A 17,578-nucleotide genomic window follows, 5' to 3' on the forward strand; every position below is an offset into this window, starting at 1 on the left:
GGAAGGAACTGCCCACGGGTAACGGACAGGGTCAGAAAGAGGGCAAGAAGTCACTGGAGGATTCTGAGGGGGCCACAATGGCCACTTTCATCATTGCAGCTCCAAGCATACCAAGGACAAGGCCAAACCATTAGTGTTTCCTACCCTTGTCTTTACAATAACTCTGAAAAATAGATATCGTTATATGTACTTTATAGATTGAAAACAAAACAAAACAAAAAGCAAACAGGGTCCCTGAAGCTAGTAGCCCAAGACAGCACAGCGGGATAAATCACAGGGCCGGGATCCCAATCCACAGTTGGCTGGCTCTTTTCCCCAGGAGCCTCTAGTGATTTAGAAGGCCGCAGACATCATTATGCATCCTCCCACATCTAAAATTACCTGTAAGTCATCAGGGTAGGTATCAAACTATCAGGAAAATACACTTATGGGACTTGGGACAGGAAACTGCCCTTGGATGCCATTTCAGCGCCGTGGTGAAGGACAGCCCCAATTTTGTTTTTAATGTTTCTATTTTAGTTTTTTCATAAACCCCATTTATCAAACGATATTTTTCAAACCACAGTCCACGTGTCTCACGATAGAGATCATGTGGAGTGTATTTTCAGGATAAGTTCCAATCCCATGGATTGAGGGCCATTGCTAACTATGGTTAGATGTTCCCCTAGACTGGTAGTGTCTGATGGGGCTGTCTATTGCAGCTCTAGAGCACGTCGCAGAAAATTCAGGTTAGGAACCTCCCGGACTGCACGTGCACCCCGCCACCTGCACAGCAAAGCCATCCTGCAAAGCCAGTGGCAAGCTTGACTTCAAATGACACATTGATGTTCCCAACAAAATGTCACACATGCACAGAGTTTACTGAGCCAAATTTCGATCCACTGCAAAAAGAAAATGCTGATGACAGATGAGGAGTCTCTGTTTTCCTATTTAGATTTTTCAATTCTAAAGCAGTGAATACTTTTGGTTCTAAGAGAACAAACCTAGAAAAAGAGACACATTGATATATGTTTCTATCATGTAAAGTGGCATTAAATAATGACTAGCTCATTTTGAATCCAGCACTAATAAGTATACTATTTTGATTTTTCATCTAGGTTGTATATATATATATATACACACACACACACATATCCTACAATATTTGGATTCTTCAAGTAAGAAAAAATATAGCTAGGGGTTTCATTTGAACAAACTGCCAAGGCTTGTTACTTGTGTTTTATGAAAAACAGAATGATTTATTGGTTCAGGATTGTGTGTGTGTGTGTGTGTGTGTGTGTGTGTGTGTGTGTGTGTGTATTTATTTGTGCATGTGTCTGTGGGTGAAAGGAGATCATACACACAAAAAACTAGAGGGAACAGAAGAGAAAGAGGAGCAAGAAGAAAGCCAGAAATAAAAAGAAAGTTCGCATCTATGTCCAGAAAATGAACACTTTATTTCAAGCTTTATTGCAGTTCATTATAAGCCTTTAAAAATAGCACTCTGGAATTTGGTGAAGACTTGGGAAAGATGGATTATTCAGCTTCGGGGAAAATCACGGATCTCATAGGGTGGCTCTGACCACATTTTGATGACTGTGCTCATGTTGTTAGCTTTCGAAAACACTGTGGCTTTTATGTTACTTAGGGGGGACTTGTCATGAAAAATTACACCATAGATCCTGTACTTTTGGAGAAGGTGTGACGGATGCCAGCAGAGCCTTCCTTGTCCCTTCTCACAGTGTGTGGTAAATTAGAAGGTATCTAAGAAGCGCCGATGGGTTATAAATTCAAGTCCCATTTCATGCTTTACAAAACTCCCACACCATGTACAAAGCACATTTGTAGAGAATAAATTATTTTTAAAGCAGGCATATGTGTTTTCATTTATTAGGGTTACATATTGCATTGTTTTCCTTTTCTTAATACAAAGTAAATGAATGCACATCTACCCTCTTCTCTAGTCTGATGTGCACGCACACACAAACACACGTGGGCATGAACACTCACACACTTTAGAATATAATCACTGCTTAAAAGTCTCCAGCCCAAATGTTTCAAGAGCTAGATACAATGAACACATAATTTTACTTCCTGGATTGCTCTACTATGGAATAATAACAGTTTCATTTTATTTGAAGGGGCACCACCTTCTAGAAGCTCCTTGCCTGGCAGAACTGTTGCACTCACAGAAGCTTGCTAGGTTGACATTAGAATTCTCATTACAGCCTCCCAGAATGAAGTAAGGACTTGATTCAAGAAGTTTGATTTAAAGGCCTGCCTTTAAAATGTTAAAGTGATTTTTCTTCTTCTTTTTTTTTTTTTTTTTTTTTTTTGAGATGGAGTCTCACCCTGTCACCCAGGTTGGACAGGGTGAGACAGCATTCTTCAATGTTAAGACTGTACCCTAGGTCTGTCTGAGCATCAAATAATTTTTCTTCCCAATTCATTGTGCACTCTTGCTTTGAACATTTCAAATCATTTTGCATAACTCAATTTTTTTTTTCTCATTCTAGCCTAAAAGTTTCCCTGGCTATCCTCTGACTCTCAGTTAAGCCAGGCCCCATCCACTCCCCCGCTTCTCTTTGCTATCTCAAAGATAGGAAAAAGTCTTTTCCTCTTCATTATATGAAGACCCCTTCCAAAAATCAAGGATCTCATATGTGGGAGCTACAAGTTCAGATGAACAGGATTTCTCAGGTCATTGGAAGGCACCACCTTAAAATCTCTCCAAGGAGCCCTTTTATTTTAAAGTGCCCCGGGCCCTGTGAGGGTGCAAAGACACGGGATGGAGCTTTATAACTTCCTTCGCCTGGCTGAGGGCATCAACATTCTTTCTAGGATCCTTCCCTACGTTTCTAAAAGCTCAGTGAAAACTCTTCGAGGGTGTTCATTGAGATGTAGATCCCTGAGCACTCAGACACACCCAGACAAACTTTCTAGCCACAGGCCCTGGACATTTCGGTGTTGAACACGTTTCCAGTTCAAGGTGAAATCTGAAATATCATGGTGTAGCCATGTGCAAAGCTGAGCAACTGGCTTCCCTGGCTACCAAAAGCAAGATCCTCCTCCTTTCTTTTTCTACTCCCATGATGAGCAGACCCTTATAAATTATAAGTGTCTTATTCTTTCAACTTTCTCATTATTTATTTTTTTCCAATCTATGCAACATACCAAAATCATAATTTTCCTAAAGCACTGTTTTCCTTATACCACGAGATATAGGGACAGAGTGAACATTTTACAAGCATTTAACCATGGAAAATGTATTATGTTTGAGTTTTGCTCAAGGGCCTGCTTTTAAAATGTTAAAGTGATTTCTTTTTTTCTTTTTTTTTTTAAGATGGAATCTCACCCTGTTGCCCAGGCTGGAATGCAGTGACACGATCTCAGCTCACTGTAATCTCTGTCTCCCGGGTACAAGCAATTCTCCTGCTTCAGCCTCCCGAGTAGCTGGGATTGCAGGTGCATGCCACCATGCCCAGCTAATTTTTGAATTTTACTGTAGAGGGCATTTCACCATGCTGTTCAGACTGCTCTTAAGCTTCTGACATCTAATAATCTGCCTGCCTCGGCCTCCCGAAGTGCTGGGATTACAGACGTGGGCCACCACGCCCATCCAAAATGTTAAAGTGATTTCTATCATCTTGTGAAAACATTGGGATTACTTTCTCCCGTCTTTCCGGAATGTGTTTATGCACACAGCGTCTATCCGAGTTCTACGGGAGAAAGCAATCCAGTATATGCACTTCTTTCTTTACACACACCATGCCCACAACAGCAGCCAACACTCTTCCTGTGTACACGCTTCCCACGCTGAGGCTACACAGCGCCCGGTGTTTCTGTAGCACGTTCTGCGATGACCTCCCTGAGCAATGCTTTCTTTCTCCTCCAAATACGGACAGCATCTTTGAACCTGCATTGCTGATTTGTTGTTGATCACACTATGGCATGATAATGACTAATGGATATGAGGGTTGTCTGTCTCCGTTCCTGGTAAAGTGGTAGGTTTCTGACTTTTACTTTCATATTCACCCAGCAAGGCAAGTATCTTTATCTCTTTTTCTAGTCAGGAAACCAAAACTCTGGGAGTTAGACTGTAGCCCAAATGGTGCCGCTATGAAGGGGAGGAACACCATTTTTAATTCCTCATTCTTCTCACTCCGAGGCCAATTCTCCTCTGAGAACTGTGAAGGATAAATAAGGCTTTGCTGATAAAGCAAAATAGAGAGTTCCCAGACAGAGAAAATGGATTGGAAACAGGAAACTGCAAGTTGGAAGGAGCTCACTAGCAGAATAAACTGCAAAATGGAATGTAAATATTGACAGGACTCAGGCCAGAGCAGTCTCTGCGCCATGTCAAGAAGCATAGCCTTATCCAAACCCATAGTTCCAGATGTTAATTGATACCCTGCCAAAAAGAAATGGTTCAGGGTCCAATCTGTTTCGCACATTGCAACATCTTCTACCTGATCTCTGAGAGTCACATCCAATGGTCTGACATCAAAAGACTGAGAAATCCCCAACAAAGGAAACCGCTCAACTTTTTAACTCTATGTTCTTGAAAAGAACTCAAAATGATTTTACTTTCAACACACAGCTGTTAATAGACTTGGAAACGCTACTTTGCCTAAAAACATAGGGAAGCTGTTGAAATACTGTGATTTTTTTAATATCCTTTTGATGTCACCTCTTATTCATAGTAATCTGCTGGGCAGCTGGGCTGGTTCCGAAAACTAAATCAGAGTCTCTAAGCAGTGAGACCCTGGTGAGTCTGTGAATCCTAAATCTGAAACTCAATATTGAACCTCGGCTTTCTGGATCATCTCCATCTTGTCCCAGCAGCCCATTATAAATATCACACAGCATTTCAACAAAGACAAAAGAGCTTGCATCAAATTCCAAAATAGCATAACTACTGCAATGTTTTTCAGTTTGGAGGAAAACCTGAAATTATGATGAATAATAATTAGTTACGGTTTTACTTCTGTGTTTGTCAAATCTGTACGCCACTCACAAATACCCTAGCCTCTCACAACTCAGGCTCTGGAGCAGAGAACAGCAGCACCAACCAGAGCCGAACGATTGTTGGAAACAGGGAATCTCTGGACTCACTCCGGAACTGCTAGATCACAGTCTGCATTTTGAAGAGATCTCCGGTGAGTCCCGTGCATGTGAAAGCTGGAGAGGAACGTTTAATAGGTAAATACATACTTCGGTCAAAATTCCACTGTTCTCACATTTCATTTTTACTAAGTGACATACAGGATCTAAACCGGGATAGCATTTTGATTTTCGTTCACAAAGTTGACGGGCATATACAAAAACAACCCTGAATGTTAAACAGTGCTGATTATGGTCAATTATATTTCCAGACAACAAGGAAGGGTCACCATTGAGGTCCTAATTTTTCTTTTAAAGTGATATTATTACTGTTGCTATTGTCACACAATTCATAACCAAAGTAAGATCAATGTTTTAAAAGTCCAGTGGAGAAGTAAGTTTTTATAACTCAAAAAATTTGAAGGTTATTTGCTGAGCACAGACTTTTAGAACTAGATATAGGTTAAAATCATTTTTCAAAACACTTTGTATTTCAAAAGGTGTTTTTTTTTTTTCATTGTAGGGCAGAAATCTGAACTCCCTATGGCACTGCTTCTTACAGCAGTAAACGTGCAGCTACTTATAGCAATTGCTGTGTGGGGTGGGCATTGTGCTAAGGGTTTTCCAAGTGTCTGCTCATTTGCTGTAGTTAGCAGCTCTCCGAGGGACATGGCGATCACTTCCATTTCACAGACAGCGATCTGGGACTTCCAGAGCAAACCTGCTCTAGGTCATCAAGCTCAGAAGTCATAAACCCAAGACTAGAGCCCAAGTCTCATTCAAACCGAGGTCTGAATCAGTCATCTTGGCTTAGCAACTATGCGTCTACGGCCTGATCATGGAAAGGTAACGAAGAAATGAAAGAGGGCATTGCCCATCGCTCTCCAAGATAGGTAAGAGTGGCTTCTTAGCCTGCTGGAATCAGCTGTGGTAACAGAGACAGAAAACCTGGTTTCTCTTCTAGCCAACTAACAGCACTCCTCAGAGGAGGATAAAGGACACGATCTATTCATGATGCAGTTCTTTTTTTCCCCAAACGATAAAGGGATTGTGTTCAGAGATTTCTCAGGTGCCATCTATTTTAAATTTATGATTCAAAAAAAATCAAAGCCTTTATGATATATATCTTTATTAAGAAATGATACTGTGATTCTCTAAAGAGATTTGAATCAGAAGAACTTAGGTACTCGTATTTATTAAAGTCAAAGGTGGGAAACGTTAATGTTCTAGGCCAGTGCTCATTTAAAGGACATATTAAGCTTGGATAGCATGTGCCAACAGGAAGGAACCCAAGCCATAGAATGTCACATTTGTTGGAGGAGTATTGGATTGCACAAAATTACCTTACTCTCCTAACCAGTCCTCCATGAAATTGTGCAAACTTTCAGAAGAAAGAGAAAAATGAGATATTCATGGCTTCGAGAGAAACTCTAAATGAAAATATCAAAATGTACAATTGGAACACGAGGATGTGCCAACTGGTTGATTTGAGGAATAAATGAGAGTTAAGCAGCATTATTTGAGAATGACTAAACTGGAGCGGGCACAACGGCCCTTTAGAAGGCAGTGTGTTTTCAAACGAAAAATGTATTTAACAGTGTTAATTTAGTTTTACTTTTTTATTGTTTCCAGGATTAAGGGCCACATACAAAAAGAAGGAAGTGTGATTATAAAAAACAGGTATTTCATAGTTGGCGAAATGAATTTTAATCCATAAAAGAGGTTTTTTTTTTTCATTGCCTACAGCTTAAATAATTTATAGGAAATGTATTTTTCAATAAAATGAGGTTAATTTGGAGAAATTTGATATGAGAGAAGTTTGACACCAGAGCTGCAGAGTTCATCTCTGCCCTAAGAATGGTAAGGATGGAGACCGGGAATTCTCTGCTGAGATAACAATTTTTCCTACTGTTCCCATCTTTAGAGACCGGGGATGTTTTCTTCTTCTCTGTTACCCCTCAGTCGGGACAATTTTATGGAATCTTGGGGTAAAATATTACATTTTGTCCATACCATTCAATAAATTAGAAAAATGTTCCATATTTCAAATATGTATTCTTTGAAATCTTTTTTTTTTAACTTTATTGAAATTCTGGTATTTACTTAACCCAAATTAAAGGATTGCTCTAGAATGCTATTTCTAGAATTTGTGAAGAAATCTGAAAGTTGGGCTTAATTCTAGGAAATAAGACAGTCAGTGTCTTCTCCGAGTTGCAGGGGCACCTGCTGGTGAGTCCATCCCTTTCATGAGGAAGGAGAGGGGAGGGCAGGAAATAATTCCTAGGGTATATGCTCCTGGTAGCGAATCCGAGAGTGCAGCTGCCCCTTCATGGAGAGCCACCTTCTTTGCTCCTGCAGGTTAATTCCGACATGAAAGACCCTTCTTTCAGTGCCTGCTAGAGATGGTGCTTTTCAGAAAGACAGGAGGGAAAACATGTGTTGCAAAACCACATCTGACTGAAACCTCTAAAACACAGCCTGCCTCCTTCACTCCACTTGCGGGGTTGCAGCATTTTTTTCCCAGCAATTCCTTCACTGCCCAGTGAAGGAATTAAACCATCCCTGGCCACCAGCTGAGAGAAAAGGTGGAGATTGGAAATTGGCCCCACAGGAGACATTGTGGAGAGGGTGCCTAATCCACCCAGGTGAAAATAAAACTATCTGGGATAAGGCATGTGAAAGAAAGCCACCAATCATGTTAGAAATTCTCCATACAGTAGAATTAGCTGGTATTGAAAAAAATTCACATTATTTGCCTATTGAGTTTCAGGGTGGAGGTACCTAGGTTTTGGGGTAATGTGGGATGGCCAGGTTTCTCCACCTGCCTAGGACTTCAGTGGGTCGTTGCATATACAACTCTGATTAGTCACGTCTTTATGCGATAGTTCATGGTGACATCAGCCTGTCATCCATGTGTCCTCTTAGAAGCCTGATAATATCCATCATTATGTTATACCCCGAAACATGCTTAACAAGCAAGTATGCTAAGGTGATTACATTACTGTCTAGTTAATAACGCTGGAAAGAAACATGGAAGAGCAGCCGGTGGTGACACCACCACACAGTAACAGAGCTGAGTAGAAATCAGAAGTGGTGGGGCACTTTCTTTGTATGCACTGAGGCAGAAGTTGCTGAAGAAATTCTAGGATGATAGTGGAGTGCCCACACACTGCTTTCATCTTCCTGTTTTAAAGTTAGCAAAGAAATGTGATCTCAACTCTTTTAAAAAGAGGAAGAAATATACCTTGGGACTGTCTCTGTTCAAGTCTCCACTCTGCCTCTTTGCTTGCTGGATGGTTGAATATTTAACTTCTTTGAAGCCTATTTTTCTCATCTATAAAATGGGAATAGTAGTATCTCCAAGTAGCAGTAGCAACTATTGTTTACATTTTTCTGTTATATAACCAATACTAGTAATTATTAGTAGTAAATGGGTTTTTTTAAGAAAAAATACACTATTGAAAAAACATAGAAATGGCATTTTAAATAAAAGAGGGGTTTATGAATAGAGCTACAATATCATGCTAATTATGTCTTTAGACCTTCAGCTGGTATGTAGAGGTTCAAGTAAAGGAGAATTGTGTACATATATACATATATACATGTGTCTGTATGTACATATATTATACAGTTTTATTGTTAGATATATGTAAATATATTTATAAATCTTCATAATATTTATTTCCTCTTTATGCTATACTTGCTTCCATAAAAAAGTGTTCAGGTGCATACCTTACAACAGGTTTGTGAAATAAAATTACTGAATCCAAATTTAAGATAGAAAATATGGGACTGGCTGTTGTGGCTCATGACTGTAATCCCAGCACTTTGGGAGGCTGAGGCAGGAGAATTACTTGAGTCCAGGATTTTGAAACCAGCCTGGGCAACATAGCAAGTCCCTGTGTCTACAAAAAATTTAAAAAATTAGCCAGGGTTCTGCACCTGTAGTCCCAGATACGAGAGAGGCTAAGGTGGGAGGATGGCTTGAGTCCAGGAGTTTGAGGCTGAAGTGAGCTATGATAGCACCACTGTACTCCAGACTGGGAGACAGAAGGAGACCCAGTCTTAACATTAAAAAAAACATCATAAAGGAAAACACAAAAAACAAATCTGCCCATTTCAATTGGTGGCACTGGAGCATTGCTGCATGGTCTCCTCCATATTCACAAATGATGTCATTGCTTTTCCAAAACCATTTTTCTCCCAAAAGATGGAACTGTTAGCATGGGATAGGTCAAGTTCATAGAAACAAAGAAAGATGGAAACAGCCACAGTTGCCAAATGCTCTGTGGGTCCCCGGCTGGAGCCCTGGACCAGAAAAGACATCAGTACAACAGCCAGAGGAAATCAAACAGAGTCTAAAAGTGAGTTAGTGGCACGGTGGCTTCATGGATTTCTTGGTGCCAATAATTACACTACGGTTATGTAAGATGTTCACACGAGGGAAGCTAGGTTTACACTAAGGTTATGTAAGATGTTCACACGAGGGAAGCTAGGTTTAGGATATACAGCAACTCTCTGTGTTCTGCAAATTTTCTGTAAAATGAATTCAAAATAGTTAATAATAATATGAGGCGGGAGAAGATGATGCCTCCTTCCTTTAATTTTGGGGCGGCTGAGAGAAGGATTGGTTTCAGGGAGTCTGTTACTCAGCGTCTTCCTCTCTAATTCTCCCTTGTTAGAAATTAAATAGACACCAAGTCAATTATCAATTAAGTGACAAGTTGAGTAAACACTGGAGGCGTTAACTGACCCTTCAAGGGTTCTCTGAGGCTCACTCAGCTTTCCCCATTTCTCTGAAGTTTTGTTTTAACTTCAGCCAATCACTGATTAGATTGATCTAATAGTAAAATTGTGCTGGGTTAATGGGAACAAAATAAACTAAGGCTACACAACTGTCGCCCAGAGTTTCCCTTGTAAACTTGCCTACACCAGGTAGGCAAAAGGGTCAAGTTATGCTGGTTCATGAAAAATAGAGCTTACACCTTAAAAAATCATAAAGTAACAGATATTTCTCTTGAAGTAAAAAGGCAGCCCTAATCCAAAGCGGAAGAAATGTTCTTGCATTTCTTATGGCTGTTTTCCTGGGAGGGAGATCACATAACCTGTTTGTTTCACTTGCATTATTTCTGTAGTGTTCTTCCAGGTACTCTGCACGCCCCTCTAAGCATTATGATTATGGGATCAATAATAGATGGGCAGTAGGGGATTTCCACGTGGAGGCGTGCAGCTGAACAAATGCACCAGGGATGCAAAGGCACACTAACATAAAGACAGGGATGGGTTCACTGGTTGAGCCTGGCAGGGAGGAAGCCAGGATGGAGCCAACTGGGCAGCTGTGGACAGCCTGGGAAGGGACTCTGAGGCTTCCAGGCTCTGTCTCAGGGAGCTGAGGCTCAGTCATGGAAGTTAAGAAATTGGTGCATTTAAATTTGTGTTGGAAAACATTTTCAATGCATTTATTTTTATTTTCTTTTTCCTTACCTTCTCTGTCTTCTACACACTCCCTGTGACAGAAGGGGATGGACACCTGGTTCTTTCGTTACATAAGTTCATATTTTCAACAGAGTAAATGCTCCCTCAGTGTTCCCAGCCAAGATTCTATAACCTTAATCCCATTAACCATCATGTCTTAATTTAGAAACCACAGAGGGAGAACTCAGAAATGAAATCAATTTTCTTTCTTCTTGATATTATTAGAAGTACAAGTTACAGGCCACAACCTCAAATCTCTTCAGCAAAAAAAAAAAAAAAAAAAAACACTTGGGTAGCTTTACCACTACACATTTCCTTTCTAATTGCAAGAAAAATAATGAGTAGACCATGCTATAAAGTGAACTAGAAATGGTAACTCTCTATTAAAGTAAGGGATTGATAAGAAGCCAACCTGCATAAAATGAGAATCTGACTAGTGTAAAAAAAAAAAAAAAAAACAGTCAGTTTCATCTAATGTACATACAGCCTATGAAGCTTAAATTACTAACCCACCGTACGCTTAATATACAGATAATTTTGGCACATGACATCATCCCCTATATTGAGACTGCCTCCACCGCTGCCATGGCAACCCTGACTTAAAACATAGCCAAGCAGGTAATTTCACTCCAAATTAAATGAAAATAAGGCTAATCCTATTATTGTTCTTAACAATTTTCCAAGTAGCTTCTTCTTCGAGTGCCCTTGCTTATGTCCTTTTTAAAAAATAGATTATTGGAAAATCATATGTGTATCCGCCCTCACTCCACTCACAGTCACTCACACCGCCCTCCTGGTTCTGTGGAATGATCTGTGCTTGGGAAGAGGTAGCATCACCCACAATGCTCCTCGTCCCTGTCCGTGCAATTCGGGAATGGGGAAACCTTTTAAATATACCCATTTGAGTCATTAAATATTTCAGAGACTGTCAATGTAAAATTACTCTAAAGTAATAGTCTTTTTAAGATAAATCATATTATGCATTTGTATAGGCCCTAAAGAGGTACTTCAAATTACTCTGTTTTCTGTTTTAAATGTGCTCCTGTAAGTTTCCATAGTTATTTAGGAGAACCATCTTTTGCTTTTCAGCCTCCACTGAAGATTCATTGAAAGCTGAGAGTTCCACTTAAACGCAGTCCTTATGGCTGTGTCAAGATACTTCTTTTGACTATTATGATAAACATTAAATGTCACACACACACACACAAAACACTCTGTTGACCCAGCACATATGCTAAATTGCTTTTCCATCTCCACCACGACAGTTACCTGTTCAAGGCTTTATGATCCAGCCTGCAGGCCTGAAACAGAGAAACTGTACTTCTCTGACAGGGCACTGAAGCTCAGACCTGGCCTACACTGACTGGGGGGCTATACACAGAGAAAAGAAAATGTCCTGGAGTCAGAGACCTTGAACCTGAGCTCTGCCAAGGGTTCCACCAGCTTTGCCATCTCCTGTCCTCTGCACATCTCAGTTTTATTTTTAAATCTACAATAATAGATAAACGGATAATAGTAGATAATATTAAGAATAATGACTCCACAGGGCTTTTGCACCATTGCAAACAGGACAATATAAGTCATCCTAAAAATACAAGTATAAATACAACTCTATCCCTGGCTAATCATGGCTATTTGAAGACAGCAGCTAAGCTAAGAGGCAACAGTTTATCAGACACGAGGGCACACAGGGTCATAGTTCCCACTGAGAAATTTCCCACCAACTTCCCTAGCAAACACCCAGAGAGATTCCAGTGATGTAGAAGATGTCTTCCAGCCTGGATCCAGGCACCAAGAAGATAGTGATAATCTCTCTGGCTAGCTGTGCTGATATTCTCTCTATGACAAGGATGATCAGTTGTTGCCATAAAGTGCTACGGTGGTCCCGTCAACTTTTCAGACAGAACACGCTTCTCATCACACTCATGATCTGTACTTTCTGACATAAACTAAGTTTGTTTGGCAAAAGCTGCCACTGATCGTAGGTTCTGGAATCACTAACAAATCAGCCTCACTTGCTTCTACCTCTCTCCCTACCTGACATCTTATCAGCAAGGCGTGCAGTCAATGCCCAATACCTCTAGACTCTCCTAAAAATAAGACCATCAACAGTAAGCATATAAACTGAGAATCAGTTCCTGTGCATTTTATACCTCAGTGATTTTCTGAGAATCAGTCCCTGTGTATTTTATACTTCAGTGATTTTCTGAAAACCACAATAATGTAATTTTAAAGCTAGAAAGAGGTTAGATCACTTGAATATCTTTAAATGATTAGCAGAGAATAGGCACTAAAGAGATGTTTAATAAAGTCATTTTTAAGATTTCTTTTTTAGCACACCCTCTCTTTTCACAAATAGACTTGTCTAAAGTCGTAAGGATTGCTTTTGGCAAAACCTGTGGTAGAACTTAGGTTACCCAGCTCTCAGCTCAGCTTTTGTTTCCATGAACTCTAATGTTAGACATAGTGAGATAGGTAATAATTTAAACAAATTCCTGAGTGTTTAAAGTTAAAATTGTACAACATACATTAAGCAGATGGGTCCTGGCTAATCTAAAAGTTTGTTCAGCATGAATAAAACTGAAAACAAAGACAATCTAGGTAGAATTTGCTTGGTTTCTTCCTCCCTCCTATTTGAAATAACATATAACACAAACACAAAAAAATCAACCAGGAAAGGACCTCTCCATGAATAGGAATCCTCTGTATTGAGCCTTGTGCTTTGGAAAACAAAGTGCAATTCAATTCAGTTCCAATAATTGGTTTAAAGCAGGTGGCCCTATTTACAATACGTTTCATGCTTGACACGTTTGTCCTTTAGCCTTCGTGCTGAAATGCAAACTGCAACCTGCGGACCTGTTCACAATCCCTCGCTCCATATTCCCCTCTTCCTACTCATAAATGGCCAACATTTCCTCAGTGTCGACCTGAGTCTCAATATACCTGTTCCTGTTCTGTCATATTTCAAGATCTAAAACAGATAACTGAAGCAGTTTTAATGTGTTCAGAATTTAAATAACAAAAATAACAACACAATTTAACACACAACGAACGACTTCAATTCGAGACAGAAATTAAGCCTTTGAACAACTGTGCTTTTAAGTCTCTCCAATTGCACTTATGGACACAAACAAGACTGTTCTGGCAACCACGACCGTCACCCCTAAATAGGCAGTACTTCCTTAGATCTTGTTCTCCTTTGTCTCTACCAGAGCACACACCAGAGAACTGACCATCCTGTGGTTAATTCTGCACAGATATTGGACGAGGATGTGTGTTAAGTTGTTTTGCCTTTGAGGATCTTGTAGCCACAGGCACTTCCCATAGGTGGCTGCAGGATGTGGTACAGTCTTCAAGAAGAAAAAGAAATGCACAATCACGTATCTGCAGCAGTCTGTCAATGCTCGGTAACGTGAGATAAAAGAGAATACACAATCGAAAAATCTCTGTTCACAGTGAAACCGCTCCAGACCAAAGCCAAAACTAACTCGCCTTACTTCGTTGCTTTAAAAGAGTCCAAAAATGAGAGCACTCTAAGCTCAAGCACACAGATAACTTCCCAAGCTCCAAACACCAGCACACAGACATCTTAGAAACTTTGAAATGAGTCACAGTAAAGGCAACTTTTTCAGAGCTGAAAGAGCAAAGTAAAAAAAGGAACACTCATGCTTGCCCATGAACGTCCAGAGACAAGCAATTCTTGAAGCCCGTTGGGGGGAAAAACCAGGAAAACACAGCTGTATCCTTTGTGGCATCTCTTCCTGGGACTTACCATATGGATGGAGCTTCCGTGCCACTGATCTCTAAGAAATCGTATCCTTCTTCCAGCTGAAAGTCAGTGAAGACCAGAGCAATGGTGTCCCCGGGCTCAGCCAGAATGGTCCAGGTGCAGTCTGCGTTGTTCTCGTACTCTGAAGGGAAGTGCGGGCTGGAGATGGAGCTGCTGGTCCCACGTAAGGTTCCTCCGCAGGCTCCCTCAGCTGCAGGGACAGAAGCAGAAGGAAAGCATCGCATTTCAGGATGGTTTTCATACACGAGTGTGTCCACAACGTGTCACTTCTTGATCAGCGACAAATATTTTCTGAACCCAAAATTGAGACACTCAATCTGAAAAAGAATCTTTTGGTATGTTAATGAGTTCTATGAAAAGGCTGACTAAAGTCTAAAATTTAAATTGTATTATTAATTGAACGGCCATTGTGGGAAAGCTGGAAATAGTGGCTTTTCTAAAATGTGGAAAGTGTAGTTGCCACATACCTGACATTGATAGGCAGCCTAACACGACTTTCAAAGATTTTTTCTGAAACCTGGAAGATGACACTATGTAAGCAACATTTTGAGGCTTAAAAACATGTGGGCGTTTATTATTAATTCATGGATACCTGGCTTTGAGAATACTGTGCTCTTAAAAGAAATGGTTGCCCTAATTTTATTTTCTATAAATTTGAGATTTGGGTTTTGAATTTTCAGATAGTTATTGAGTAACAGAGGCACATCACCTCATAAAAAGGTTCTGAGTAGAAAATAGTTGCATGAAACTTAAAATGGAGTATCTCGGAAAAGTGAGACGTGAAAGGCCAGTAAAGATAAAAGTGCATTTAATATACAAACTAACATTTAAAAAATTATTGGTTAGAAGATAAATAGAACTTGGAAAGTTTGCTATAAAAAAGTTTCCTGTTACATTTATATTATCTATTACAAAATACTACATACATATTAACCTATATACATAGTTTATATATACATATATAGTTTATATATAACATATATAGTCATATATAGTTTATATACTATATATAGCCATATTATACATATAAACAATATATATGAGAGAAGTATTTTAAAATAACTTGTTTTAAAGCATGTTTTTAAAAATAACTTGTTTTAAAGCGTGTTTTTAAAAATGTCTTCCTTCCCGCATTTCTTTCTTCCTTTTCTTCTTTTTCTTTCTTTCCTCAAATACTTCCTTTGCAGAATGTATATTTAGCAGTCATTGATTCTGACACGGCAGTGTGGATGCTATTTAAAAGTCAGCCTGTTACCAAGATGGGGGGAGCTGGCCATAAGCAGAGCTTGTGTGACTGGCCTGGGCTCTCACAAAGTGCGTATCTTCGACCCTACCCACCCTCTCTCCACCAAAATTACAGCAAAGTGGGAGGAACTGACCTCCTTTTATTAACTCCTCCCAAGTTGCAAGTTCCAAAATTTCTTTCATCTTTCAGCGATGTTCATTTTTTTTTGGCAGGATCTAAGCCTCACAAAAATGTCGAAATAGAACCCACCTTGTGGGCAACAGTAGGAGGGTGATATGGGTCCCTTTAAATTAGCTGCCTTCAGTTTACTCAGAAGAATGCCAGGGGCAAAGGGGTAGTTGAGAGCACACTGTTTTTGTTCCCAGAGTTTGGAGTATTGCATTTTCCATCCTTCTTACAGGATGCCAGGCTGGTCTACACACTAGTCATTCTCATGCTGTTTATGTCAACTAAAGCTAATGGCTTTAGAGTGGACGTCTTTGAGAGGTACAGTTGGAGGAAAATTGCTACCTTCAAATATCAATGAAATCAAGACTAGAGGAGGGATAGGTTTTCTCGTGTTTTAATAGTTGGTCAGTCTGTGATACCCATCCAAAGCACGTGACACTGTGGAAAGGGCTGCCCATATTTTGTAGGACATCTCAGGACACTCATTTTTGAGATCCCAAATTTATTTTAAAATTAATAAAGTGTGGGGATTATAAAAATTATGCTATCGTGATATTGTTTTCTTTTAAAAGTGTAAAACTGAACACAAATAAAAATAACTGTGTATATACTGCTATTTGAAAACTGTGAAAATAGTTCCTGTGGCCATGACTAAATGTCTCTCCCGCCCCCTACTCTCCGTGGGCACCTTTGTGCAAGCACACACACATCCCCGATCATCTGAGAACCAGCTCCACAACTGCCCAGCTCACCACAGTTTTTATGACACTCTTGGGAACAGCTACTAGGAATGTGATCATAATATACATTTCCCTATTAAAACTATATTTTTGAAAATAGAGATAAAAATCAGTACCGTATAAAAATAAGAGGAAACACATATTCCAGCCATGAGGAAAACTATAGTGGCCACTACTGAGATTCAGACACTGTGCAGAATTCAGCTCTGAGCCACTTGGGTTGGGATAATGGTGAATCAGGTTAACAACTAAAAGTGAGACATACTCTATGTTGTTTTTCTTTAAACCCAAATATAAACATCAACTTCATAAAGGGATGAGGTAAACAAGATCACTAGAGACAGATACTTTTATAATTGATTAAATAACTCTATATAAACATATCACACACATAAATACATATTTCCAGATTAATTGTTTTTCATGTATAAATATATAATTTTATTTAATATTTAAATTTTATTTTCTCTGAATTCATTATATACAAAAGTTAATTCATCTCAATGTAGAAACAGATGCAAAACAAAAGAGTTCTAATACCTTTATTACATTAAAAGATAAAATATCATAGATGTGTGGAATTAAAAGTTATCAAAGTCCAAGTTACCAAAATGATATGGTTGAAAGATTAATGAAATGTGTTAACTGAAATCCAATTGCTGAAATTGCATAGATTCTTAATAATTCACCTTGTTGGCCAACAATCACCCTTTTCAAAGTTTTAGAGGGGGGAAAAAAAAAAGGAACTGACATCCAACGATTACGAATTTTTGTCATGGCAACCTATGAGCTGAAGCATTGTCTATTCTTGAAAAAGCTTTGAAATAGTTTTATTTATGTGCATGGCATAGAATAAACACAGAATACAAGTGTATAGAAGCAGCAGCTTCACTGGATTCTTCTGGGAAAACATCTCAGTAACCTCGACCAGAGGTGAACGTAAACCTATCTGACAAGAGTGTTTACAGGCAGCCAAGACAAACAGGGACACCAGCCACAGCTCCAGGACACAGTCCTGGGCCCCACCCTGCAGCCATTAGCCCCCTGGTTTCTCCACTGCTGGAAGCTCCAACGACC

At 39.5% G+C, this 17,578-nt stretch overlaps 1 protein-coding gene across 2 annotated transcripts in view; it reads right to left on the minus strand.

Moving 5' to 3' along the window:
• The window catches only part of CSMD1 (CUB and Sushi multiple domains 1), a 2,045,798-nt gene that overhangs the window by 1,028,548 nt on the left and 999,672 nt on the right, over positions 1-17,578 (minus strand). For both annotated transcript variants that reach the window (XM_005562521.5, XM_065518732.2), the window contains exon 5: positions 14,330-14,537. In XM_005562521.5, the coding sequence (XP_005562578.3) occupies positions 14,330-14,537 (208 nt within the window). The remainder of the gene's footprint in view (positions 1-14,329; positions 14,538-17,578) is intronic.

The sequence above is a fragment of the Macaca fascicularis genome, chromosome 8 (genome assembly GCF_037993035.2).
Source record: "Macaca fascicularis isolate 582-1 chromosome 8, T2T-MFA8v1.1".
Classification (NCBI taxonomy): Eukaryota; Metazoa; Chordata; class Mammalia; order Primates; family Cercopithecidae; genus Macaca; species Macaca fascicularis.